The sequence below is a fragment of the Neopelma chrysocephalum genome, unplaced genomic scaffold (assembly GCF_003984885.1).
Source record: "Neopelma chrysocephalum unplaced genomic scaffold, ASM398488v2 Primary Assembly neopelma1_77, whole genome shotgun sequence".
Taxonomy (NCBI): Eukaryota; Metazoa; Chordata; class Aves; order Passeriformes; family Pipridae; genus Neopelma; species Neopelma chrysocephalum.
Window position 1 is genome coordinate 2,287,887 of NW_020897738.1, and position 26,301 is coordinate 2,314,187.

Consider the following 26,301-nt stretch of genomic DNA (forward strand, 5'->3'; position numbering starts at 1 on the left):
GGGGTTGCGGCCCCTCGGTGGGGGGGGGTCTCCCCGCGGGTTCCCCCCTTCACAAGCGGGGGTGAGTTGGAAGGAGTCAGGCTTGTGGTCGCCGGGTGTTTCGCGCAGTTGGCGTTGCTTAAGGAGGTTTGGAGGCAGCGTTGTCTCTATGCAAATGTGGGGAGAAACGGGGGAGGATAAGCGCTTCCGCGGGCTACGGTAGCGTTTCTTCCCTGAAAAAAAAAAATAATGATGGAGGTTTTGGGAAACGTTCCCGACTGTTTTGTCGGCTCTCGCAACGCCGCGGTCCGGGGCTGGACGCGCTTTGGGGTTGTGGTTTGGGATGGTGCGGTCCGGGCTCTGCGTCCCCCGGTGGGCTCCAGGGAGAGGGAGGGGAGATGGTTTTGTTCGGTTAAAAGTGTTCGAGTTCGTTGCGGTTTGCCTTTATGTAACGCTTTTTAAGTGTTTTCCTTAGTTTGCTGTCCGTGCTGTGATTGCCGGTTTTATTGGTGTGCAGTTATCTGTGGTATGACCCGGGTGAGAAGTGGTCTTAATAGAAAAATCTGGGTGAATTCAGCCGGTGTTGAAGCAGATGATGTTGAATGTCTCGTTGTGTTCGTTTCAGAGAGTGGAGCTTTTAGGGAGAGAGCTTTAGAATCTTTTTCTGCTCGTTCTGGAAAGGATTATCTGCAGTGTGAGGTTTGAATTCAGGCTGTGGTGCTGCAGAACCCAGAATAAAGTGTGTGTCCTTAAAGATCTAAATACACAACTTCCCCAGATCATCAGCTGGGGATGTGCAGCGGCAGGGCCGAGGTCTGGCTCTTGATTTAAACCAGTGTTTTCATGTTTGTGCTGTGGTTCCCCAGAGTTCCTCGACAGTTCTGCTTATCTTTCATCTGGGCTCATTCTGCCTTCACCTGAAAGTTCAGGTGTTGCATTTCCAGCTTCTGAACATCCCCACCTACAGATCTGTGACTGATGTAGGCTGGAGTTTATTTTCCTTTAGTTCCTTTGGAATGTGCCACCTACTCTGACTTCCAACAAACTGACTTATTAGCAAAACACAGTCTCCTCATGCTGCAGTTTAGGGAGGTCTGTGGGTTATTTGGTTTACTTTGAGAGACCCAAAGCTGAGATGTTCAACAACGTCAGACAGTGGTGGGTAATTTGTGTGTCAGTAAACTGTGTGTCACAGATCCTTAAATCAGAGTTTCTGATGTTCTGTTGCACACTTTTGAAGCCTCTTCACCGAGAAATCCCTCCTTAAGTTTAGTGTTAAAGGTGATACACGGGTTCTCCCGAGTTAAAACACCCATGTGAAGACAAAGTATCGTGGCTTCAGCCTGGATTTTGTGCAGCAGTGTTTAGTTTTGGGGAGTGTGGAGGTGCTGCCTTGTTTGAGGGTTGCTCTGGATGGTCTCAGGAGCCCAATTAGCTCTGCTTTAAATCTGCAGCACACATTGGCCATGGAAATAATGTGGGAGCTGCTGAATATAAATCTCATTAGCAGAGATGCACAGTTTGTACCATGTGCCCAGGAATCACCAAAGGTCACCTTTTTACTCAGTGAAAGAGTTCTGTCTCATAATGGGAATGACAGTCTTGAGGAGAAAGAGGTGTGTAATGTAATTCCAGTTAACTGGAATGAGCTCTGCTGATAGTTTGGCCACAGCAGGGTGAGCAGACCCTTCCCTTGGCACATGAAGGGGCAGCTAAGCTGAGTTTTGGGTTGGAAATAGGAATTTTTGAGGGACGGGAAGCACACAGGGGTCATGTCCTGATCTAAAACTCCTTGCTTGTAATTATCTAATAACATGATGATCAATCTGAAAATTATAATTCCGAGCTAAAAAGGAGAAAATGGTCTCGAGGTGGGTTTTCTGCAGCTGAAGTTTCACTGGATAGTGGGATGTCCCCAAGGAAATATTGATGCTTCACACTTGTGTCTTCAAAAGCAGTCTGGTGGAAGCACAGTGGTGCTCTGTGGGGGGACAGGTTTGCTCTGCCTGGGGGATGGATGGTGTGGACAAGGAGTTCTCACTGAACACTTATAGAGTGTGAGTGTTAAGTTTGTAACCTCCTGCCTGGTAAAGTCACTGAAAGTCTCCCAAAGGCACACCCAATTAATTTCTCCTTTTCCTGCTGAAGCACTGGAGCTGCATTGCCAGCAAAGAGCTGTTGCTGCAGAATCCTCTCTATTATGTGTCTCTTTTGTTGCTGTCATGATCCATGTGGAGTAATTACAAAAGCTTGTTTGTTTGGATGACTAAAACCAGCACAGTGAGATGAATCTTTCACCCACGAAGTGACACGTTTCCTGAACGTTTGGTTTAGGAGTAATTGTACAAGGAAAAGGTGGTTTGTGCTCCTGGTGTAAGAGCAGAGGGTAAAACTGGAGATGGCTTTGCAGAGTGGCCTTGTGCTGTGTGTAACACTGGCTGTGTTGTTCCTGTGCAGATTATCTGGATAATGGCAATAATAAAATGGCAATCCAGCAAGCGGATAAACTGCTCAAAAAGCACAAGGACCTTCACTGTGCCAAGGTAAGTGTGGCTTGGGGGCACCTGTCTGAGATGTTTCACTGTGATCTTCCAGAGATCAGTGTCTTCTGAACCCTCTGGAATATCTCTGTCCTGATCCTCGTGTCTTGTTTGCCTGAACACTCACACAAATCCTGTGGGTAGTGAGCAGAGCACTGGTTACACCCGAGCTCATTGTCTGACTGTCAGCACCACCCAGACCTTGGCACCTGGGCTGGGCCTCAGAAATGCCTCTTTGAGACCTCAGGTTGGGACACTTCTCTGTAGGAGCTTGCACCAACACATCTCCTGGGGTGTGGAGTCTTAGTGAAACAAAGCAACTGAATGGGTTGCCCAGAGAAGCTGTGGCTGCCCCATCCCTGGGAGTGTCCAAGGCCAGGTTGGACAGGGCTTGGAGCAACTTGGGCTAGTGGAAGGTGTCCCTGCCCACGGCAGGGGTGGAACTGGATGAGCTTTAAGGTCCCTCCAACCCAAACCATTCTGGGATTTTGTGATTCCATAATTTTGGAGGCATTTGCTCTTCTGCTTCCTGTCCTCTCCCTCCTTGCAGTGCCCCAGTGAAGGAAAGGCAGTTCTGTCCTTCACTTTTCCGAACATGTGACTCTCTTTCTACTTTCCTCATTTCCCTGGGGGTTTCCCTCTACAGGTCACATCACTTCTACATTCTGAAAGCTTCCCAAGCTGCAGAGAGTGTCATTGACCTGAATCTCATTTATGTCACTTCTCTCTGGCCAGTTATTGAAAAGAAACAAATGAAAATGGGCAGGACTGGCCAGTGTTCAGCCTGCAGGGAGAGAAAACCCAGTGGCAGGTGATGCTAGAGCAACCTGGATATTTGGTAGGAAATCAAATCCCCCTCTTTGATGCAGCCTGGATTTGGGAGTTTTTCTTTACAGCCACATGGGTTAGAAGCTTAATAAAAGCTGAAGTTCTGTAGGGGAAACAAGGTGGTTGGGCAAAACCTGACGAGGAACGAGAGGATTTCCACTGGTAATTGCAAATCCTGAGAGCTGCCTGTGTTGTGTCCACAGGTTCTGAAGGCCATTGGCTTGCAGAGGACTGGCAAGCAGGATGAAGCCTATGCTCTGGCACAAGAAGTAGCAGCACTTGAACCCACAGATGATAATTCCTTGCAGGCACTAACCATCCTGTACCGGGAAATGCACCGACGTGAGTTTGTTCCTTTGCCTACCTTAAAAATCTCAATTATCTACGTTCTTCCAGAAGTTTGTGGGACCCACTGTGGTGGGAAATGTGCAAAATCCAGAACTTGTGTATATGAGAGGCTGCAAGGGGCTCAGAGAATTTAAATGATGCCTGTAAGGCTCCAGTGATCTCCATAAAGCTAAAAAAACCTTGTTCAGGTTTCTCATTAACATGATTGTGTAACAGTTCCTAAATGAAGCAGGTTGATAATCATCCAGCAGCCTGTGAGTTCACTTTTTGTTAATGAAACTATTGGAATTTGTTGTCAGTAGATGTGGCAGAGATTGCAAGTCAGTGGCTTGTGGTTTGGAGTGTGTTTGGTGCTGTGATGTAGTCTAGGGGTTCAGGCTCAGGAAACTGGGTGAGAAATGGGAGGGAAATCCTGCCCTCCCAGTTTGACCACAGCAGCTTTTCAATCTGGTTCCTCATAGTGATTCTCTGTTTTAAAAGTACTAAATCATGACTGTTGGAGTGATGGAGTAAAGCTTCATGTGCTTTTCTGAAAGAAGCCAGACCTTATATCCTGCTTATGTGCAGCTCTGAACACTTGTTGTCCCTGGCAGCTCCTTGTGGGGTGATGTTGGTACCAGTATTTATTGTTGAATTGCTGGAGAAATGACCATGGGGTGAAACAGCTGCTGCAGAAATGGCTGTTTGGTGCCAGTCTGCAATTGCTGATGCTCTCCCAGTTTGTTTGTGGAGTTAAAGCATCATTTCTTAAATAACACCGAATTTCTGTGTGTATTTGTGACTTCAGCAGAAACCTCTGTGAATGTCAAGAGCCTTTCTGTGATGCCACACAACTTCCACAAGGTTTTAAGCTGAGCTTTATAACTTTTAGATTTATAACTCAGGAACTTGTGGGTGTGAGGCACTTTTGGTCCTGCAAGGAAATTGGAATTAGATGTTTTATATCTGTGTGTCAAGTATTTCTAAACTATGAAAGAAACTATGAAAGAAAAATTACTTTTAGTTTTCTAATGCTACACTTAGATACAGTTTTATGTGTAAGGAAAAAAATCTGGAAGGATGAAAATGTAAGAAAGTTTTGCATGTTATAATATCAGAAGTATTTTGTCATGATAGACCTATTATCAAAAAGTATAGTGTGGAATAATTGTTTTGAATACAGGATATAATTAATGTAAGTCAAACTGTGATAAGAATAATTAGTTTAATATCAGGCTCTGAAAATGTTGGGTTTGATACATAATTCACATGGAGCAGTAGAAATCTTCATTAAGTTTAATGCTCCAAATTAGATAAACTTTCTTAAAAAAAAGGCTTAAAATTCTGAACTGACCAGTTCAGTTGTTGCTGTTTAACTCCATTTCGATTTGACTCTATTTTGAGGTTGGTTTGGGGTTTTTTAAGCACTTTTCTCCTTTGCCTGCTGTTTGTAGTGCCTGGGGGCCAGGACACCATTTCTGTGGCTGCTGGGTGTAATTAGGGTGATTTCAGAGCATCACTGATGCTCTTTAGGCAGCTGTGCTTTAAAATATTCCCAAATTTGTCTTAACTCAAGCATCTGGTTTTGATTTAGCTGAACTGGTGACTAAACTGTACGAGGCAGCTGTAAAGAAGGTTCCCAACAGTGAAGAGTATCACTCTCACCTCTTCATGGCCTATGCCAGGGTTGGGGAGTACAAGAAGATGCAACAGGTACGAGCAACAACTGGTGTTTGGCTGTTTTAAGGTGTATTTTTCTGTATTTCTTACTGTCAGTGCCTTGTCACCTTACAAGGAATCTTCCAAAAGCTGAGCTTGGTTAGTGCAGAAGTTAAACTCTGTGTTGGTTTTTACAGAAAGGCTTAAAACCCCATTTTTTAGGGGTTGGGTTGTCTAAAGGGAAAAGCTTTCTTTCCTTAAAGCTGTGCCTTGAATTGGTCTGTGCTGGCAGTGTGTTACAAGGAATTCTGGAATAGATGAAAATATAGAGCAAGATCTTCTGATCCGTGTTTTCACACTTGATTTCCTCCTTAGTTCTCTGTTATTTGGGAAGAGTAATCTCACCCATGCTCTTAGTGTGGCATCCAACATACACTTAGGCTTGTATTGGTGGAATTCAGTGGAGAAAAACTAAAGAGCACTAATTGCTAATTTTGTGTTGTCACTGCCATCATTGCTGTCTGTCATGAGAGCTTGGAAAGAAATATATTTCAGGAATGATGAAACTTCTGGCTTCTATTTTTCAGGCTGGAATGGCACTTTATAAGATTGTACCCAAAAATCCGTATTATTTCTGGTCTGTGATGAGCCTGATCATGCAGGTGTGTACAGTGTTGAGTTTGTCTGATACAGAAATGTTCTGAGTGAAAACATGAGAGATTATTTTAAGTAAGGTGGTGTTTGACCTGCTCCTGGGTGATGCTGGGAGAAGGGTTGAGCCCTCCTTAAGTAGCACTTTTGTTGTGGTCCAAAATGAATGCTGAAGTGTTTTTATAACGCAATTTAACTGTTGCCTTACCATGTTTATACAACTGAATTATTCTCTGAGCTGGACTAACATCTTACTGTCATTTTAGTAGGGAGATAATGAATAAATCCTCAAATATCTGCAGTTTCTCAGTCAGAACTGTTCCTCTCTAATGAAATTATAAAGGCTCTTGGAGGGGAAAAAATGAGAGCTCTGGACTTGGCAGAGTCTGCAGGAATAGACACAGATCAGCTGTGCTGCTCTTAGTTGAGACAGAGATATGGGCACTAATCAGACACAAAATCAAACAAAAAATAAGCATGAGGGGCATTAATCACATTCTCTAAAATACTGTGCTCTGGAACACACAAATATGTTCTGGCTCCATGGTTTTTACCATGAGTGTTGTGTGCTCAAATGTGCAAATCTCTGGTCAATATAATGAAAAATGAGCTTTTCTGTGGATCACTAATTTTACTGCTCCTTTTCCTGGAGCAGTTGCACTCTGCAGGTCACAGGAGGCAGCTCTGGATGGGTGGTTGGGGGGGGTTGAAGCACCTGGGTGTTTTTTTTTCTTCTTCCAAAGTGAAAAAAGCAGTGGGTGGGACAAGACAAAAAGTTGCTGAGCTGTTCCAATAATCCTTCTCTCCCTCAGTCCATCTCAGCACAGGATGAAAACCTCTCCAAGACCATGTTTTTGCCACTGGCTGAGAGAATGGTGGAAAAAATGGTGAAGGAGGATAAGATTGAAGCTGAGGCTGAAGTAAGGCTTGGGGATACTTTCGACTTGATTTGAGCTTTGTTGAGACAAGCAGTGCACTGGGAAGTTGATTATTTTAACAGTTTTCCAAGATAATAGTCAGTAATGTTTTGGAAGTAAATGTAGATGGAGTGGAACAGAAGGAAAACCAGGAGCAGGGGGTTAAGAGGGATTTGGAATTGTGTGGCCAAGGCAGATTTTTGGCATTTCATTTGACTGATGAAGTGCTTTGCTCCCTGTGAGGCCCCAAGAAAAACCTGAGGACTAAGAATGGAAAAAAGACCTATATTTCGGAGTGCTCCACCCTTTGGGATACTAAAGATAACTGTGCAGGCCTGGTGTCTCCTATTTTATTTTTTGGCACACCTGTGTATGGTTTTCCCAGCAAATTTCACTGCAGTCTCATCTTTCTTTTAAGGTTGAGCTGTACTACATGATTCTGGAACGTTTGGAGAAGTACAAGGAAGCCTTAGACGTTGTGAGAGGAAAGCTGGGAGGTAATTTATTCTGTTAATAAATCAGAGTTGTGTGGAGGACACAGAGTTCTCCTTTGCTTCAGACTTGCCCACTGCTTCCAGAAAAAAATAGTAATATTTTAGGAAGCCTGACTTAGCACCAATTTCAAACCCTGGTGCAAACCCTGGAGGTTTTTGTGCCACTTGGTTTTACCCACTTGTTTATGGAATTTAAATGTTATTCAGTGGTGGATTTTGCAGTAGTAGATTGATATTATGCTTATTTGTTGTAGCTGCCATTTAAAAGAAAAAATCAAGTTTCTAGTACCCTTTCTGAGGATTGACATGGAGTTTTAAGGAGTTGGGATATGACGGTTTCCATAGGAAATCTCTCTGTCCTCTCTCCTGTTCTCTTAACACTGTTTTGCATGCTGGGCTATAATAAGAAGCTTTCTGCAGCAGGCAGAGGAGGAAAGCAATGCTGACATGAGGTTCCCTTGTGTTTGTGGTGCAGAGAAGCTGACCAGTGAGCTCCAGAGCCGGGAGAACAAGTGCATGGCCATGTACAAGAAGCTGCGGCGGTGGCCCGAGTGCAACGCGCTGTCCAGGCGGCTGCTGCTCAAAAAGTGAGGGGGTGGTGCTGCAGTCCTGCCAAAACGTGGATGAAAAATCCCTGCTTGGTTGTGGATTGCCTTGTTCAGTGGCTTTCTGGGGTTAAAAGAGAAGAATATCAGGATCTCAAAGCTCTATGCTCCAAAGTCTGAAGAGAAGGGTGGCAGGGTGGACTGGTGAAGGGATGTGGGGAAGGGCACGGGGCTGTAGGTGCTGCTTTTTCAAGCAGGATTTAGCAATACATTAAAGCAAAATAGTGTTGTTACCTCCTTATTTCCAAAGGCTGTGCTGATTGTCCAGCTCTGACAGAGAGGAGGAGAACTGCATTTAAATTTCATTTTCTATAACTTTATTTCTCTCACTTGGCCAGACTTCACAGTGGGAAATGCATGTGGTGCTTGGAACAGATGCACCAGGAGACAGAACATTCCAGTCTGATCAGATCTGTCTCAGAACTGTCAGGAGAGATGTGTTGTTTGCTTTTTGAGTTTAGCTCTGCCCTCATCTTATATCTAAGTTAAATACAGAAGAGAAACTTCTGCCTTTGCATTTTGTGGGGATGTTGCTGAGCTGTGGAATGTAAATGTGAGGAGGAAAGTTTATAGCTTGCTTCAATTTGGTATTGAAATGGTTTCATGTAATACATTTCAAGAAATTCAGGATGATGGAGTTCTTAAGATGTGAGACCTTTTGGAGGGGAAATGATTTTATTATTGCAGTTGGGTTTTTCCTGTAATATGATGATGTGCCATTCTTTAAGTTTATCTTTGACAAGGAATGCAGTTCTAGCTGTGAGTTACTGTTTTGGCAATTCCCTAAATTTTGTCCTGTGCCTGATTTTTGTTTCAGCTCAGATGATTGGCAGTTTTATATAACTTACTTTGATTCAGTGTTTCAACTCATTGATGAGTCCTGGACACCTCCAGCAGAAGAAGAGCAGTAAGTTGCCAGTTTTGCTGTGGTTTTGTTTGCCCTTTGTGCTACAGCGAATTGTTTGTGTCCATATATTCGATATTTGGGTGACTCCTTGACATCACACCCCAAATGGTGTGTTTTCCCTGCTTTGTTTCATGTGTTCTCCTTGCTTTTATCTGGAGTCTGGCAATTATTGGAAACAGCTGTTTGTGCACTGTAGAACTCTTCCAGTTAATATTTTCCGTGGTGATGGATTTAGTGGATTTTAGATTTCCTTAAGAGTATCCTGGGAGTGCTGAGTGTGTGTTATCCCTGCCCTCACGCTGGGAAAAATCCAAGAAGCTTTTGTCTCTAATTCCCAGCTCTCTGGAAGGAGAGGTGCACTGTTCTGTGGAACAAGCTGTGGAGTTTATAGAGGAGAGGATCACGGAGGAGTCCAAGAGCTCTCGGCCGCTCCGGGGACCATATTTAGCCAAACTGGAGCTGATCAGGCGTCTGAGACACAGAGGCTGCAATGATGAATATAAACTAGGTAAGAGCCATGGCTGGGGGAGGAATCCAGCTTTTGGAGAGAGAAAAAAACTTGGAACACTGAGTTAAACACGATGTCTGTGACAAAAACATACCTGCTGTTCTCTGTGTAAAGAATTTTGAAAGCATTAAAGGATGAGCCCTGAAGAAAGGCAGGTAGTTCAGACTAGTTCAGGCTTGGAAAAGCCAGAAGGGAAGTTTTCAGGACCTCTGGGATTTAGGAGCAGTCACTGACACTGTGTTCCTGCTGCTCTGCTCTTTGGAAAGTCCAGCTGTTAACGCTGCAGTGTTTGGAGATGGGGGGAGTTCATTTAAGTTTTTTGGGTTTGGTTTTTAAAAACTCGCATTCAAAAGTGGCATTTAGGCAATCAGTGAAAGAGAACATGATTAGAGCAACATCTGTGCTCCTTACTAGTTCTTTTTGTGTTTCCATCCAAAAATAAGTCGTGGTTAGATAAGCAGAGGCTGGGTGTGCATTCCTGTATTGCTGAGCACTTATCTGCCAGAGGAGCTTGAATGAAGCTCTTGGGGTGGTTTTTTGTGTCCTTGGTTACCAGAGACATTGAGCCTCTGTTAAAATCTGCAGCTCTGTTTTCTAAATCACTCTGTAATCTTGAAGGGGGGAAAAAAATGCATGAACAGATTTCTCAGAGTGATTTTACAAATTCAACTCGTACTGAAGTGTGTTAAAAAGATGGACTGGGCTTTTCTCTAGGTGATCCAGAAGAGCTAATGTTCCAATACTTCAAAAAATTTGGGGACAAACCCTGCTGTTTTACTGATCTCAAAGTGTTTGTGGATCTCCTCTCACCCAGCCAATACTCAAAGGTAAGGAAAGATAAAGTGTGGCAGGAACTGCAGTGGATGTTTGCACTCTGGTGCCTTTATCTTAAAATACCTGTGGATTATATGGAAAGACTGGCAACATCAAATTTTTCTTTTCTGTTTGAAATTCAGAGAACTCTTTGTGCTGTAGAAAATACTGTGAACATCTGAACACTGAGCAGTTTCATTCAGAGGATTTTTACTGGAGGTTTAAAGCTGAGTTTGATCCTGCAGAGTCTCAGATCTTGTATTCCTTTGGCATTTTTATTACCATTTCAAGGTGTCAGGTGTCAGGCTTTGAGCTCAAACTTCTCTGTTTAGTGGGAAAAAGCTGCTCCCTCATCCCATGCAGGGGGGGTGTCCCAGAGATGCTTTGCTTGGCTCTGGCAGTGCCAAAGAATGGACACATTGATGCTGCTTGAGGGGTGATGGAGAGACCTATGGCAGTTTTTTCCAGAATCTCTCTCTGAAACAGCTCTCTGGGACTGAAAAGCCCGTTTGTGCAGAGTCATGAGCAGCCCTGAATGACTTCAGCAGCTGGGAATCCTGTCACTCACCCCAGTGTTTGTCTGGGCCATTGTGTGCAGGGATCAGCACTGGGGAGGGCAGGGAATCCGGGATCAGCCACAGGCTGGGAGAAAATGTTGGTAAACAAAGTGTAGATAACGTGGTTCTTTAGTTTATTACAATGTTTTTGAGGGCTAATACAGCTCTTCCCACTGATGAGAGGTGACCCTGGCATGGGTGGATGGCTGCTGATGTTTTATGTTTAAAGGTGTGGGTTTTACCCCACTGGCAAGAGATTTGGTCAGAAGGATATTTAACTCCTGGTTCTGGAAATGGTGATACTGTTGTCAGGTAACCCTGAAGTACTAATCAGGTTTAATCCTAACTTTCCAGGAAACAAACTCTAAACGAGGAGTGGAAAGAATGATATTCAATAATAGTTTAGGTGACAGTTTTGTCCCAGTGCTTGTAAAACCATGACTTTGAATAAGTTCTCTATAACTTTGTCTGGCCTTAAAACTGCTGCTGATTTACTGAATAAATTCTGGAATAAATATTGTGTCAAACTGATGGATTGGAAGGTTTTGCCAGTGTTTGGCTGTTCTCTGACTGTCTCTAAAGCAGCGTCTGCAGCAGTTTAACTCGGTCAAGGGCACGAGTAGTTGAGGAGGTTTTGTGGTGCTGAAGTGCTGATGAGTTTTGAAATTACAGTTACAGTTCAGTAGCTGGGAAGGTGGAGACCTTGCTGGGCCACTGACATGTGAGATATTCCAGAAATAATGGTCATGACATCAGTCTTGACTTCAAAAGGTGTAAATTGGAGTATAGAGCCAAGTGATGTGGTTGACCTTGCTCAGCTTGGCAAACCCTCAAACTGCAAAGATCTGTCAACAATCTCCAGCCTGTTCTGTGGGAAAACGGGAATTGGTGTGTGTGGTGCCTGGTGTTGCTCCTCTCTGGCTGTGAAGCTTTTGGCCTCAGGCTTGCATTTGATGCAATTCCTATGTGTCAATACCAAGTGCAGTAAAGCCGAATTCTTTGGCTTTAACTCAGTTTTAAATTTGCCCTAAAATCCAACAGTGTTCACAATAAGAAACTGGTGTCCAGCCCTTGGCTGTGTGTTGGGAGTACTCCTCTGTCTCCCATTAAAACAGCAAACAATGAGAGGCTGCTTTTCTGACAACTTAATTCAAGCAAGAAGTCATTAATCAAAGCTGATGACCTCAGATTACTTCAGAGCTGAGGGAAAATGTAACAGCTCGTGCAAAACCACGCTTGCCTGGAAGTGTGCTGTGAAGCCTTTCAGCAACTAATTATTTTAATTGCATCTGTTATTACCGAGAGTGTTAACAGGTGCTTGAACTCCCTGGTGTGTCAATGCATTGGAAACCTGCCCCTGATTTTCTTTTTTTCTTCCATCTGTTTGATGAAACTTAATAAAAGCTATTGAGCGCAACTAGAGCTGTGTGCTCAAGAATTAAAAAATAACAAAGTTAAGTATCTTTAACCACTGATTCAATGTGACGTCAAGGTTGATATTGATACATCATTCGTGTGGAGCAGTAGAAATCTTCATTCAGTTTAATGCTCCAAATTACATAAACTTTCTTAAGAAAGACTTAAAATTCTCCTGAATAGTTCAGATGTTGCTGTTTAACTCCATTTTGAGGTTAGTTTGGGATTTTTAAGCACTTTTGCCCTCTGCCTGCTGTTTGTAGTGCTTGGGGGCCAGGGCCCCATTTCTGTGGCTGAGGAGTGTGATTAGTTTGCTGTTCAGAGCATCACTGATGTGACTGATTCAGTGTTTCCACCTTGCTCTTTTGGTTTGGTTTGAGGGGGGAAATGATGCTTTGCCCTCAGGATTGAACCCCAGTGTTTCTCTCCCAGTTCATCCAGCAGCTGCTGGAGGTGATCCCCCTGTCAGCAGCGGCCGAGAACGAGGTGGCCCTTCCAGGGGACATCAAGGCCCTGCAGCAGCACCTGTGTGTGGTGCAGCTCTCCAGGCTTCTGGGCATCTACCACGCCATGGACAAGAAGGAGAAGCTGACGGTGGTGCGGGAGCTGATGTTCAGATACCGCCACGGGTTGGAGTTCGGTGAGGAAAATCTGTAACCTGATCCTGCAGCTCAGTGCTGAGAACACTTGGCTTCCTCCTTGTCATTATAGCCTCGGCTATACCTGAATTTCCTTTAGTGTTTTTTTTTAATGTATTTTAAAGATAAAGAAGACTTTCCAGGGTAGTTTTTACTTTGTAAAAGCCGTGCTTTATCACTTGTGTGCACAGAACAAATACCTGGGCCAGGAGTATTAATTTGTTAACCTTACAGTTGTGGGAGAGTCCTTTCTTCTTCCAGCAGATTTAATGTATGAAGTGCCCCAAAATCTACTCAGTGATAAACAAATGCAGCGTGTATAAAGTTGCTTGAGTTTTTAAGACACTTTTGATTCTGATTTTATAAATTAAACTGTGGTTATAATCCACATATATGGATGTGTCACTTGACAACGCTGCCTGTGAGATCAGCTGACAGCACTGTTAGTAACTTTCTTTTTTCTTTTTAGGGAAATCTTGTTTGAAAACTGAATTGCAGTTTTCAGATTACTACTGCCTGCTTGCAGTTCACCTGCTGCTTGATCTGTGGCTGGAAGGTATGTTCCCAAAATTGTGCCCTACTTATCACCACCCTGGATGGTTGGGTGGGGGGACTGGGTCCCTGTGGGCAGTGAGTACCTGGCATGACCTGTAGCTTTCTGGGGTTGTTTTTTGGCAATATGGTGTATTTGAGGAGTCTCTGTTCAGCTGGTGTTTGACCTGAATCTCCCTGACCTCTAAAGGGATTTAATTTTTCTGATTAATTCCTTGTTTCTCTCCCTTTGCATGAGCTCTGCTGACAACTCCTTTCTGATATGAGAAGTGTTTCGGGAGCATTCCTTCCCCTTCCTGACATACTTTGTCTTTTGGATCCCTGGTTTCTAGACCTGCTGGGACCTGCTCCATGTCTTGAGTATTGCTGTACTCCACACCTCTTCTTTGTGTCTCTTAGTCCCACAGTGTCCAGTGGTGGATGTCCATGGGCACTGTTTATATTCCATGTAGTTGTCAGTAATGCCTTTGTCTTTCCTGAGGAAGATTTAGTCTTTAACCTGAGTAAAGCCATGGTCAGGCTCCTGGCAGGTCACTGGTGGACATGGGCTCTTGAATTCCTGGCTCTTTTGCATAATGCTTGGGATTGCTCTGTATGTGTAAACTAGAATTCCCAGTCAGTGCAGGATCCATCAGGGAGGGCCACTTTTCCTGCAGTGGGCTCACTGTGAGGGCTGTGCTCTGTGCAGATGTGAGCTGGGTATTCCCTGTGAGGAATTACTCCTCCCCCATTCCCTCAGGGAGCAGCAGTAGTGCTGGAGCAGGTGTTACATTGTGCCATCTGCACTTGTAAATCCCTGGGCACCGTTCGGGGGAGGTGTGTAACACCAGGAAGCTCCAGTCCCAGAGGGAATTGTGCTGAGGGCTGTTGGGTGCCTCTCTCTGCTCACACCTGTGTTCTGTGTGTCTGCAGGTGAAGAGGCAGCTGTGTGGCAGTGCCTGACTCTGCTGGAGGAGGGGTTGGCTCACAGTCCTTCCAATGCTCAGTTTAAGTTGCTGCTCATCCGGATCTACTGCCGGCTCGGGGCGTTCGAACCCGTGGCTGAGCTCTACTCCAGCCTCGATGCCAAGCACATCCAGCACGACACCATCGGGTGGGTGGTACATACTGAGAATAATCCCTGCTGCTGCTGACCCTCAGAACCCCTTCTGAGACCTGCACTTTGCTCTGCCACCCAAAACAGAGCAGATTGTCAGCTTTTCATACACTGTGTAAAAGTGTTTTGGGGATTTTGAGACACATCCAGTCCTCTGTTTGTGGAGTATCTTTCCTGTGCTGGATTTACAGAGAATTAACTAAGTATTAACTAATCTGGAGGAAATTTGTGAAACATCTATCTTGATGCTAGTCATAGCTTGGTTTTCCAGCTCGTGGTGTTGCTCAGGAAAGCTTGGGAACACTAGTTAAAGCAAACACACCAAATGGCCTTGGTTGGTGTTTTTGGGGCCATCTAATTGAGTATGTTTGGGGGCATCTGACTGAGTAAAGCTCTTGCCACATTTGAGGCGGATGGAGGAACTCCAACTCCTCACATACTATTTTAAAAAAATTAAGAATTCCTTCCTCTGCTTTTCAAACCTAAACTTGAATATGAAAGTTGTTAATGTGAATACTGTTAAATCTCCACATTTCCCCTGAAAACTGGGCTGTGCTGCAGCTGTTTGGGGTTGGGGTTCCAGGGCTGGGGCTGACATTGCTGTGTTTGCTGCAGGTATCTCCTGACACGCTACGCCGAGTCCCTGGGCCATTATGCTGCTGCATCCCAATCCTGCAATTTTGCACTCAGGTTTTTCCACTCCAACCAGAAAGATGTAAGTTGAAAGAAACCTCTGTGACTTTGTAACAGGGCAATATGTCAAGGAAACTTAGAGAAGCCTGTGCCCTGTGTAAGGGCTTATGGAAATGCAGGTTAATAACATGATAACAAGGAGGAATAGTACGTGCAACTTTGTAGTAAAGGTTGCCTCGACCTGTGTGTCTTACTGCAGGAATTTGCAACTTACTGTTACATGAGGTTTTGCTTTAGCTTTCTTTTTATTAAAGCCGGTTTTAATGCTCTTTAAAAAACCCAGATATGATGCTTTTAAATCAATGGTTTGTGATCTTATGCAGTAATTGAAGTGAGATGTCGTGTGGCAAAAAAACCCTGGTGTCATAAAACTGGCATTTTGGAAAGTCGTGGAGCAGCCAGGGGTGGTGGCTCGGGATGGGATGGCACATTATGAATCCTTAATGTTACAATCACTGAATCAGTGATGGCTGTGCTGGGCACACAGGGGTCGTGGGGGCTGCACATCGTTGTAAAGGGACCACCCCTTTATATTCCAAGGAATGGGAATATATCCTGTGTGTTTATATTGAACAGTTTGGTCACTGTTGAGAGGTAGGTGAAGAAACTGGTTTTTATTCCTAAGAAACAAAGGTGCATTTCAGTGGCAAATGGCTCTGCAGTCACACAACTTGCTTTCCCACTCTCCCAGCAATAGATAAAAACACAGGAGTTGTCTGAACTGAACAGTAAAGATGCTCACACAGGAATCCCTGAGAATTCCCCATGCTGTGTTGGCACCCCAAGTGATTCCCAGGTACAGGATTCCCGTTGCCATTCCCTGTGCCTGGAAGGGAGATGCTGAGTTCCTGTGACCTGTGTCTGGCACAGGAATTTGCTGGATGCACAGAGCAGCACATGGATTGTAGGATGGGTTGGGAGCTCGCTCTGCTTTGCATCCCTCATTTGCTTGTTGTTTAACTGATTCCTCTTGCTAAGAGGCTTTGGATTCCTGGGAGTCAAGCTCTGGATCCAGATTTTATCCTGTGTGTCTATTGCTGGTAGTGGCAGCTTTTTTTTTTTTTTTTGGTGAGGTGTAACTTTTCAGTCTCGTTTAAAAGTCATTTGGTGGATGTTAATGAAAAGCATCCGTGGAACCAACTGTGTGAATAAAACACACGACTGCTGGGTACAGGTGAGAAAAGTGAATCGGAAAAACTATGGGATGTGACTCGTCTGCTTGGGAACACTGCGTTGGAAAGCATCAAGAAATCATCTTTCCATGGAAAACAATCAAGTAATTCAGGTGTGGTTCCCTGGGAAGCAGGTTATTCTCTTTGGCATCAGTGATAAAAGTTCTTGTGGCAGAGAAGAGCTGGTTGTCTCCAGTAGCTCAACATCTGTACACGGATGAAGACGGCAGCGTTCCAAGTGCTGTTGGCAGGAAAATGCTACTCAACTCGTGTTCCAGAAATCCTGAAAAGGTGTTGCCTGAACAGTTCGACCTTGCTGCTACACCTTAAAATGTTGGAATTGCAAGAGGGGCACAAGTGGTGCAGTAGAATGTTAGAATTCTTCATGTGACAAGATGAGGATGCGACTGTGGAACCCACTCACATCATGTCTTGTCTTGGAGACAGTGTGGTGACCAAAGGACCATGAGCTGTTGTTGCTCCCAGGTAGCCAAATCTCTCCTGTGTTCTGGACACTTCCAGTGGTTGTATCCTTAAGATCCTTTTATTGGGTAGTGCCTCAAAAGCTGTACTTGCAAGTAGGAAGTGTCCTTTAAACCAAGCGTGAGGTGCAAATTGCAGAAGGTGAAGGCTCAGTTCAGGGTCCCTTTCACTGAGGATGATGTTGTGGCAAGAGAGGGGGTGAAGAAAGGGTTTCCTTGCCATAGGACATGTCCTGAGTATCAAAAGGTCAGGATCTGATACCAGTTTCTTTGCTGCTGGGGTTACCCCTTCATGCTCAGGGTCCTGACAGCAGCTTCCCCTTCAAGCCCTGTGACCACATCTAACTGCAGTGTTAAAGGAGGACTATCCTTCAAATATTCCCATTTTCCAGAATTTCTAGTGCTTCCTGCTCCTCCCTAGGTCACTGTTAAGAGAGATGCAGTGTCTTCCAGCACAGAGACTGTGTCCTGTACAGCGCTGTGCAGGAAGTGTGGGATGTAAACCAAGTGGTCTGGTATAAAAATAGAGCTCCTGAATCATACTGATTGCTTTGGATAAATCCATTTTCCTTCTTGCTGAACTTCACAGCCTGACGTGAATCCTGTTTGAGTGGGTCCCACAGAACAGCCATTTAGGATGCTGTGCAATGCTGTTATTTCTCTCAGGGAGAGGATGCCAAGGACAGGGAGGAGAGAGGAGGCAGCATTGCTATATTTGGCCAGAACTAAAATCCTTCTCAAGTCCTCCTTCAGCTGTGCAGAACCCCAAGTAATCTCTAACTCTCTTGTGTCCGTCCGTCTCTGATTTGTGCAGATACTGCAGGCAAACAGCACCAACGTGGCCTGGGGGGATTTAAAATCCACGCCGATGAGTTGAATTAGCACCCATAGCCCAGTCCTGCAGCCTGACAAGCACCTCTGCAAGGCTGGTTATCACAGGGTATGTTGTTGAATATTTGGCATCTTTTTTTTCATACATTGCAAATAACCAAATTTCTTAGGGGAAAATAATTTAAAAAAAAAAAAAAAGTTTTTCATGTTGGAGGGAAAGAAAAGGTGGTTTTGATCTGTAAGTGCTGCCTTCTGGTCTCTCAGAGCCTTCCAGACAGGTTGAGTCTGTCAGGACCATATAAAATTGGCCTTTTTTTGGTGCTTCTCATTTTCAGTGCAGTTCAGAATCTTGTTCAGAAAAAAATACTTGATTTGCCAGAATTTCTCATTTGTGGAGTAATTCTGATGCTGAAAAATACAGTCACCTCTCAAGGCTGGGAGCAGAAACAGTTCACTCTGTCTCTACACTTAGACATTTTCATTATAACATTGTGCTTGTTTGGGGCTCCTTCATCACATAAATCTCCTTTTTGGAGATTGCCTGGACTGTGAAATATTGACTGCCTGCCTTTATTGCTGCATTTCATCAGAGGGGAAGCTAAGTATCCCATGGACCTTGAGAGCTTCCTTTGGTGTTTGTATTGTAACATGTACACACTGTGTGATACTGTATTCAAAACTCTAATAAAAAAGAGAAACAAATAAAAAAATGTGTGAGTAATTTTTTTTTTTTTAAATCTATGCTGTGGTAATATGTGATGCACATCCAAGTGAGTTCCAGAAAATCTGGGATATCTTTCTTTTGCCTGGAAGTATTTCTCATAATGAAGCAAGGATTTAATGATTTGGAAAACAAAAAAAAAAAAAAAGGAAGGGCAAAAAAGCCTTCCAAAATCATCTCTTCTGTCTGTGGTGACAGGAACGTGATGCTTAGTGTTGGTTTGGTTGCTAAATCTCATTAGTGTTGGTTGGGTTGTTAAAACCCACTGCCTCTGGAGTATCTGAGCATTCCCAAATTAAAGTAGCAAAGGGGATGACTTGGAGAAGTGCAAACTTCTCCCAGGGATTGAAGATCTGTCAGGTTCTGATCTCTGGGTGCATAAATCCCCAGAAATGCAATTTCATGGCAGTGACCTTGTTAAAGGTGGTTATTCCCATTTTGGGGCAGTGACTAACACAGGGCTGCTGTGTGTTCTCTTCCAGACCTCAGAATACATCATCCAAGCCTACAAGTACGGGGCGTTTGAGAAGATCCCGGAATTCATTGCCTTCAGGAACAGGCTGAACTCTTCCCTTCACTTCGCCCAAGTTCGCACAGAGCGGATGTTGTTGGACCTCTTACTTGAAGCAAATATGTGAGTTCAGCACCTGGCAGGGGGGAAACTGGGGGGTTTGTGCATGGGCAGAACACAGGCCAAGTGAGACCTTGGGGAGCTGCACCTGCAGCTCTGGCAGAAACATCTCTCCTGATGCTCCTCTCTGCCTTTAATGGTCTCAGGTTGTGCTGAGGAGGCTGAGATTATATACTAGGAAAAATTCCTTCATGGAAAGGGTTGTCAAGCATTGGAACAGGCTGCCTGGGGAAGTGGTGGAGTCACTATCCCTGGAAGTGTTCAAAAAACATGTAAATGTGGCACTTTGAGGACGTGATTTGGTGGTGAACGTGGTGGTGGTGCTGAGCTGGTGGTTGGACTTGATGATCTTGGAGGTCTTTTCTAACTGTAAGATTTTAATCTGTGATTTTAATTTGCTTTCCCTTCACATCCTTGTCAGTGCCACATGTGTGCCACACTCCTGCCATCAGCAGAGCTGCACAGTGGACAGAACGTGGTCTGTTAGTGAGCTGTGATTTCTCTTTCCAGTGATCAGATATTTGATTTAATGCTTATTCTTGTGTCCAGATCAACCAGTTTAGAAGAAAGTATAAAGTCCATGAGTCTGAGCCCAGAGGAGGATGACATTCCATGGAAAGATTTGCGTGACAACAGGGACCTGACAGTCTTGTTTAGCTGGGATCCAAAAGACAGGTGAGTAGAAATACCCTCAACTCTAGAGTCACACTATTTCCTTACAACACACATGGCAAAGAAATTCCTTCCAGGGCAACAAAATTTAATGTTCCCTGGGCTGGCTGACTGCAGACTTAACAAGCACTATCCATCACTTCTAGCAGTGCTGCCTTTTTATATATTAATAGTTTTCTTAATTTCTGGCCACTCCTTCGTCTTCATCCATTATAGGAGAGCTTTGCATAGGCTTTTGTGCCTGAGGAAAGCTTTAGGTGCTGTACAAAGTTGGAGCATTTCCCTGACAACCTTTGGTGCCTTTCTGTAGGGACATTTCTGAAGAACATAGGAAGCTCTCACTGGAGGAAGAAACCCTGTGGTTGCGGATCCGGTCCTTGACTTTGAGGCTGGTGAGCGGCCTCCCGACTCTGAGCCACACCATCCAACCAAAGAACTCGGAAAAGACTGCAGAGAACGGCGTCTCCTCCAGGATTGACACCATCAGATCCCTGCTCCAGCAGCTGGAAGCGGCGGTGGATTCAGGGAAGAAGTTTCTAGAACAAAAAATTCAGGTACCACTGAGGCCAAAGCTCTTCCTGAATGTGAAACTGTGAATGTGAGCAGAGAACCTGCATCGTGTAACACCCCGCAGGCTGCACAGTGCACTTACCTGCCCCTGGGTTTGTGGGGTGTGAATCTGAATGGGAGATGTGCCAAACTCTGGGTTTGAGATGAGGAAAAGCTGCAACACCTTTATCTTTTTCTTTGCTTCTTGCCTAGTATCCTGTCCTTGGCCCTCCTCCCACCCGAATGGCTGGCTTCTTCAGCAATGGCAGCTGTCAGTGCCAGACTAGCTTGTTTTATCTTGTTAGTGATATTTATGAACTAGATACCAATGGCTTAGGTAAGTGTTTGGGGGCAGGGGTTTCACCAGCTTACCGTGGTGGGTGGGAGGGAGTGAGATGTGTCTCTGTTTGGTTTGAAAGCTGCTGGGCGTTGGATGATGTGGACCCAAAACTGTTACTTGTGTGTTAATTTTCTGTCTGACACTGAATTATCTGGGAGCCAGTGCCTTCATTTCATGTTTTATGCAAGTCTTTGTTGTTGTACAGTGTATATTGATGGCTCCTCTTTGAAAGCAGTTGCATTTGCTTTTGACTGCTGGCACTGAATTACATTTAAATGCCTCTTGGTTTTCTGGAAGCAGAATATACAGAAATTTGTAGCTTATCATTTTGTATTTCTGTTTCTTTGCAGAAGATTCAGCAGAAATCCAGGAAAGAATAGGGAATAGTTTCAAGTCTTTAGTAGAACGACTGACAGGTAAATGGTAATTCCAGAATAGACACTGGTAGCTAAGGCAGTGCTTCCTGCTCCTCTGAGGATGCTGCAGGGCTGGGATGTGTTATTGCACCTGCAGGCTCTGTGAAAGATGCTTGAGAAGGCTGAGATGGCCCTTGGCTTGTCTGATTGAAGCTGATGCATGCTCAGAATGTCCCCTGTCCTGTCACTGCACTTCCCCTGCAGCCTGGTCTGGCAAATCCTGTCTGCCCTGGGCCAGGGGGGCTGATGAAAGGTGTGAAGCACAATTCAGAGGAAATGTGAGAGCTGGACCTTCTCATCAACTGCTTAGTGGGCAGTCCCCTCCCAGCTCTGAATGCTGCACTGAGATATGTCATGTACAGAAAATATGCATTTATGGTGCTCTACTTTGTCCTTTTTCTTTCTTCTTTTCAGATTTGTTCAATAAATGTAAAGGTGATTTGATTGAAGTCAGAGATGGCACCTTGAAAACTCATCCAAACCTGTTAGAAAACTTAGTCTTCTTTGTTGAGGTATTTTGGGTGTTTTGGAAACCAGAAATTTGGGAGGACTGGGGGTAGAAATGTTGGGACTGAAACACAGTGAAAGTTGGATCTCAGTCACTCGTGAGAGCAGAGATTTTGTTGCATATTCCATCTGTTGTGAGTCTTACCAGTAGGAACACTAAAATGAGTTTAGAAGCCTCCTGTAAATTCAACCTGTAACACGTTTGTACCTTTTTTCCAGACGATCTCCATTGCCCTGTGGGTATCAAGTTACTGTGACAGTGTCCTCCGACCTTTTAAATCCAACCTGCAAAAAAAGAAGAAGAAAAAAAAAGAAAGCAGTGTAGCTATGGTACAGACAACAATTCTTCTTTCCTCCCCTACCCCCAATCACAGCTTATTTATACTGAAAGAAAAGTCAGCATAGATAACATGAGCATAAACTGGTTTTCATAACCTCTGCCTGGTGGAGGCTGACGTGGGGTAAAGGTGACTCAGGGCTAATTTTTGAAAGTGCTGTTTAAAATCCAATGGTCATGTGGCACATGTGACATCATGTGACAGCTTTTTAATGGGAAACACTGAAGTCTAGAGTGTTACAGACCTTGAATGCACTACAGTAAACTTGTCAGCTGGGAATGTTTATCTGGGTAGGTCAAATATAGCTTAGCATTGGGGAGAAGGGATAGAAATGATGCTACAATGTGAGTTGTCAGAGAGAATGGACATTAATATGTGTTTATAAATTAAAGATATGTATTTGTTTTTATAGCCACCTGTATTTACCCACTTCCTGGATTATGTAACTGAACTACAGACATTAACTTCCAATGTAATAGATCATATCAAAGGGCTTGAAATAATTCTGACTGCACTAAAACTTGAAGAGCTGTCCCTCAAGGACACTCTGCTTTTACAGGTAAGAGGTTCCCTTTGTAAACACTGTGATCCTCACAAATTCTTGTCAGTGTTTGAGATGATGGATGAAGTTTAAAGGGGGGATTTAAACAGTTGCTGTGCAGTGAATTATTTCTCTTTTGCATTTTGCAGGAAGAAAAAAAGTTTACAAAGACTGTACAAGGGAAGGTCCAGAGCAGTTACCATCACTCAGTTCAGGAAATTGGGGAGCTGCTGAAAAAGAGACTCGATACCATTAAAAAACTAAAGATTTGAGAAATGCATCCTTGACAGACTCCACAGGGGAGTGACACCAGAGTCCCAGACAGAAGCAACATCCACTATACCATCACTTTAATCCAGAACTTCCTCATAATGCATGAAGGACTTAAAATCATGAAACAATTTTTTTAGGTATTACAGATGTATTGAGCTGATTTAAATTATTGTACATAAATGAGAAGCAGGGACCCTTCACCGGGGTTTGACCACTTTTTATACATGTTCATAAGCATATTGCAACAGGAGAAAATTAACTTTCTTCCCTTCTGATCTCTAGAAACAACTGGAGATGGTCTTTAGAAGCAGCAATAGAAATCCAGTGTAAAGCATCTTTCTCCAAGGAGTTGTATTTTCATCACCATACAGTGTTTATAATTTTTGTATGGTCCTTGCCTTAGAAATGCAGGAATTGTAGATGTCCACGTTCAGCCGCCTCTAATGAGATGAGCCTGGTTTGGAGCTGCCTATTTTGTCTGCAGAGCACCTGGTCCTACTGAAAGAATTCCATGTGTTGGTCCATCAGGGAGAGGTGAGGCCACATGGGAGAACTCCCTCGGCTGGGACTCAGCTGGTTCCTCTGAGGAGAGACTGGAGGGAGGAGGTGTCAGTGCACACACTGTTTTCACACTCGGAGAAACTTCCAATGTGATGAGGAGCAAACTTCAGAGGGAGATGGGAACGGGCGTGTCAGCAAAAAAAGGACAAACCCAGAGACCTTGTATATAACATGTGCAGTGAAGTCTGACACTGCTGATATCATGTCAGTTTAATGTAAAACAGCAACAGTCATGACTTTTAAAAAGTGTATTTAGATTACTGAAACTTTAAGACTTCAATATTTTAATAGAAATGAAATCCTATTGGCTTTGGTTTTAAGTTGGCAGAGGTGACTTTTGCTTCCGCTGTGGAATGAGGCTGAGAACCCTTTTTGCACCTGTAGCTTGCTTTTTGCAGTTGAACTTTGATTATTCCAGTACTGGCTCATTAAGCTTTCTGTTAGAAAGTGTGATCATATCATCTGCTCCCACAGAATCTGCATTTCTGCTGGGTTTTTTCATTTTAAAGGAGCAATGCAGCCTAGAAGTGATAGGCAAAAAAAGTTCATGTACCTGCAAAATAAGGGACAGGTCAGACTCCACAGATTCCTCATCTGATTTAAAGCAGCAGGTATCCAAGGTCTAGATTTAAAGTTTTGAGAGAGCTGACTACCTTTGTCATCTCTTTTGTTTTGTTAGCAATGCTAGAATGTTGATGAGACTATTTTTTTAATAAATCCCCTCTATTTAAAAAAAAAAAAGTCCCATAGCTGCTCTTGCTGGATTTAGTTTTGCTTTGCCCCATCCTGAAAGGGAAAGGAATGTCTGCAGGTTGTCAAATTGTCATGGATGTCCTGATGGTTTACTCATGATGTCTGGTAAGTGCTCTGGGCTGGAGGAATACCAAAATGTGTTAAGTCTGTTTTATAGTAATACTTTTCTGGGGGAAAAAAAAAAAAGAAAAGGAAAAAACCAAAACTGAACTCTTATATGTTGTATAGAAATATCTTTTTTGAAAGAAGGGTGTGCTCCTTAAATTAAAGCAAGACTGGTGACTGAAGTTGGTGCTTTCAGATGTGCAGGGTGAGTGAAAACAGCCCCAGTGCTGAGATGGTGCCAGTTCAGAGCAGCACTGAGCCAAAACCAGGCACTGCCCTTCTCAGTCACAGGGGCAAAGTGTCCCTGCTACTGTCCCTGTCCCCTCCCTCCCCAGGCTTTGCTAATTCCAGAGGCTTTGCACAAACACCAGCACTGAATGCAAGGTTGTCACAGTGCCCTCAGCCAGAGGGGACAGTCCAGGGGCTGATCCATGCTGGACTTTCCTTCCACTGCTGCTGCACCAGGTTGAACTCAGCCAGTTGTGTCAATAAGCAACGGTGACAGTGTAAGTGAAGTGTGAGGTAACACGACCAAGTTTAAAATCCTCCTGTGGGCTGAAAGCAGAACTTGGGTTAAAAAAAGGTTTTCTGCATCAGCTCCCTTGAAAGCAGAATTGAAACTGCTGTGGGGGACGTGCGTCATCTGGGATGAGATGGAACCATGGCTCGCTCACTCCCCATCCCAGCGCTGGCAGCACAGGGGGAATAGTGACTGTTTCAGTGTTACCTGCTCTCCTCATTCCAGTTCCAGCCCCTGCTGAGTGATAACCTTGTCAAACAGAATTTTTGGATTACTCAGTGTTTTCTAAAACCATATGCCATCCCTTCCCAAGCTGTAGTTTCTCTTTAGGAGGAGGTGGTGTACAAAAATGACTCTGTACTGACTGACTGGGGGCTTGGTTGAGGGAGAATTTCTCTCCCCTTATAAATTGTGTACAGTTAAATATATTATATATTTCTTACGAAAGAGCATTTCCCCTCCAGAATATGTCCCACAGGGACCTGATATGAAATTCAAGCTATAACCCATTGCTGCTGTTCCCTTTCTTCCACCCTTAGGATTTGTTTTTGTTTGTTTTGGATTTTTCTTTTTTTGGGTGATGAATTGAAAAACATACCTAGAAGAAGCTACCAAGACTACTGTTTACAGACTGAAAAAAATACTGCTTTTGTACTACTGGGATCATGAGCCACGATCCTTTTACAGATTTCCTCAACTCCTCTCGGCTTAAAATCAGTGTCTGATGTAGATAAAGGTTGGAAATCTCCTACCCTGCTCTGTCTACACACAGGACAAACTGTACGATGCTTGTTTGTGTTGCCCATCATTTTTGTACTTTTTAACTGTTCAAAAATTGCATTTATATTTTGCAATCCTTGATAATCATGACTTTATTTTAACCGCTAGTAAACTTAGGGAATTTTTTGTTGTTGTTGTTGTATTTGCAGCCTTATCTGAACTTTCTCTTCCTTGATTCCTGTTAATTTATGACTGTAGGAGATGTGTACGCCTCGGCCTTCTACGGACTTAAGTGACACAACTGCAACTGAACTGCTTTAAACTGGATGGGTTTATAATTTATATAAAAGTCAGTTTCGTTACAAATCAGTATTGCTGCCTCTCATTTTTCTGTCTGGATGCAATCAAAGTGTTCATCTACACTATGTTTGTAAGCCCTTGGGTGAAGCCAGATTGTGCTGGTGCAGCACAAGCAGAAAATCAAATTACCTGCAAAGAGGGAGGTTGGAAGGGGGGGGAATCCTCAGTGCCGAGTGATGTCTGCTGGGGGAGGGGGCTGGGATGTGTCAGTGCTTTGACATGATGATCTGTCAGCCTGCTCTTCATGCTTTATGCATCGCTGGCTGAAATGCATGCAAATCTTTCGGTGCAGGAGATCTCCCCTGGTTATAACACAAAAAAAACCCATGTCTGAGGGGGCTGTGGCAGTGCTATGGCAGTGCCCACCCTGGATAGAGATGCACACGCCCTCCCTGCTAATCTGTGTGGCCAGATCCTGCCTCCTGCCTTTCCCTGCCTTCCTCTCCTGTGGAATTGCTGCTGGAAGCCGCTCGCTCGTCCTTATTTCGCCGCAGCATCCCCCTCCCCGCGCGGTGTCCCGGCGGAGCGGGGCGGCCCGTGGGAGGTGCCCGCGGTCCCGCCCGGCGCCGCTCCCTCGGTGCCCGCGGGGCTGCGGGGCGGGGCGAGCCCCCGGCGGCGGCCGTCGCGCC

General features: G+C 44.3%; 1 protein-coding gene across 2 annotated transcripts in view; it reads left to right on the forward strand.

The window, feature by feature from the left end:
* The window catches only part of NAA25 (N(alpha)-acetyltransferase 25, NatB auxiliary subunit), a 23,226-nt gene extending 574 nt beyond the window's left edge, over nt 1–22,652 (forward strand). Inside the window, exons 1-24 of one of the 2 annotated variants that reach the window (XM_027689497.1) lie at nt 7–126; nt 2,437–2,522; nt 3,551–3,689; nt 5,269–5,387; nt 5,921–5,995; nt 6,797–6,904; nt 7,320–7,398; nt 7,871–7,982; nt 8,818–8,907; nt 9,246–9,415; nt 10,130–10,242; nt 12,634–12,841; nt 13,309–13,395; nt 14,304–14,484; nt 15,103–15,202; nt 18,869–19,020; nt 19,567–19,692; nt 20,000–20,243; nt 20,452–20,575; nt 20,929–20,994; nt 21,409–21,506; nt 21,721–21,831; nt 22,252–22,398; nt 22,530–22,652. In XM_027689497.1, coding sequence (XP_027545298.1) covers nt 2,463–2,522; nt 3,551–3,689; nt 5,269–5,387; nt 5,921–5,995; nt 6,797–6,904; nt 7,320–7,398; nt 7,871–7,982; nt 8,818–8,907; nt 9,246–9,415; nt 10,130–10,242; nt 12,634–12,841; nt 13,309–13,395; nt 14,304–14,484; nt 15,103–15,202; nt 18,869–19,020; nt 19,567–19,692; nt 20,000–20,243; nt 20,452–20,575; nt 20,929–20,994; nt 21,409–21,506; nt 21,721–21,831; nt 22,252–22,398; nt 22,530–22,652 — 2,832 coding nt within the window. In that variant the 5' untranslated portion in view covers nt 7–126; nt 2,437–2,462. Of the gene's footprint in view, nt 1–6; nt 127–2,436; nt 2,523–3,550; nt 3,690–5,268; nt 5,388–5,920; nt 5,996–6,796; nt 6,905–7,319; nt 7,399–7,870; nt 7,983–8,817; nt 8,908–9,245; nt 9,416–10,129; nt 10,243–12,633; nt 12,842–13,308; nt 13,396–14,303; nt 14,485–15,102; nt 15,203–18,868; nt 19,021–19,566; nt 19,693–19,999; nt 20,244–20,451; nt 20,576–20,928; nt 20,995–21,408; nt 21,507–21,720; nt 21,832–22,251; nt 22,399–22,529 lie in introns of those variants that run through there. The other variant, XM_027689496.1, reaches the window with a different exon arrangement.
* Nucleotides 22,653–26,301: the final 3,649 nt, after the last annotated feature.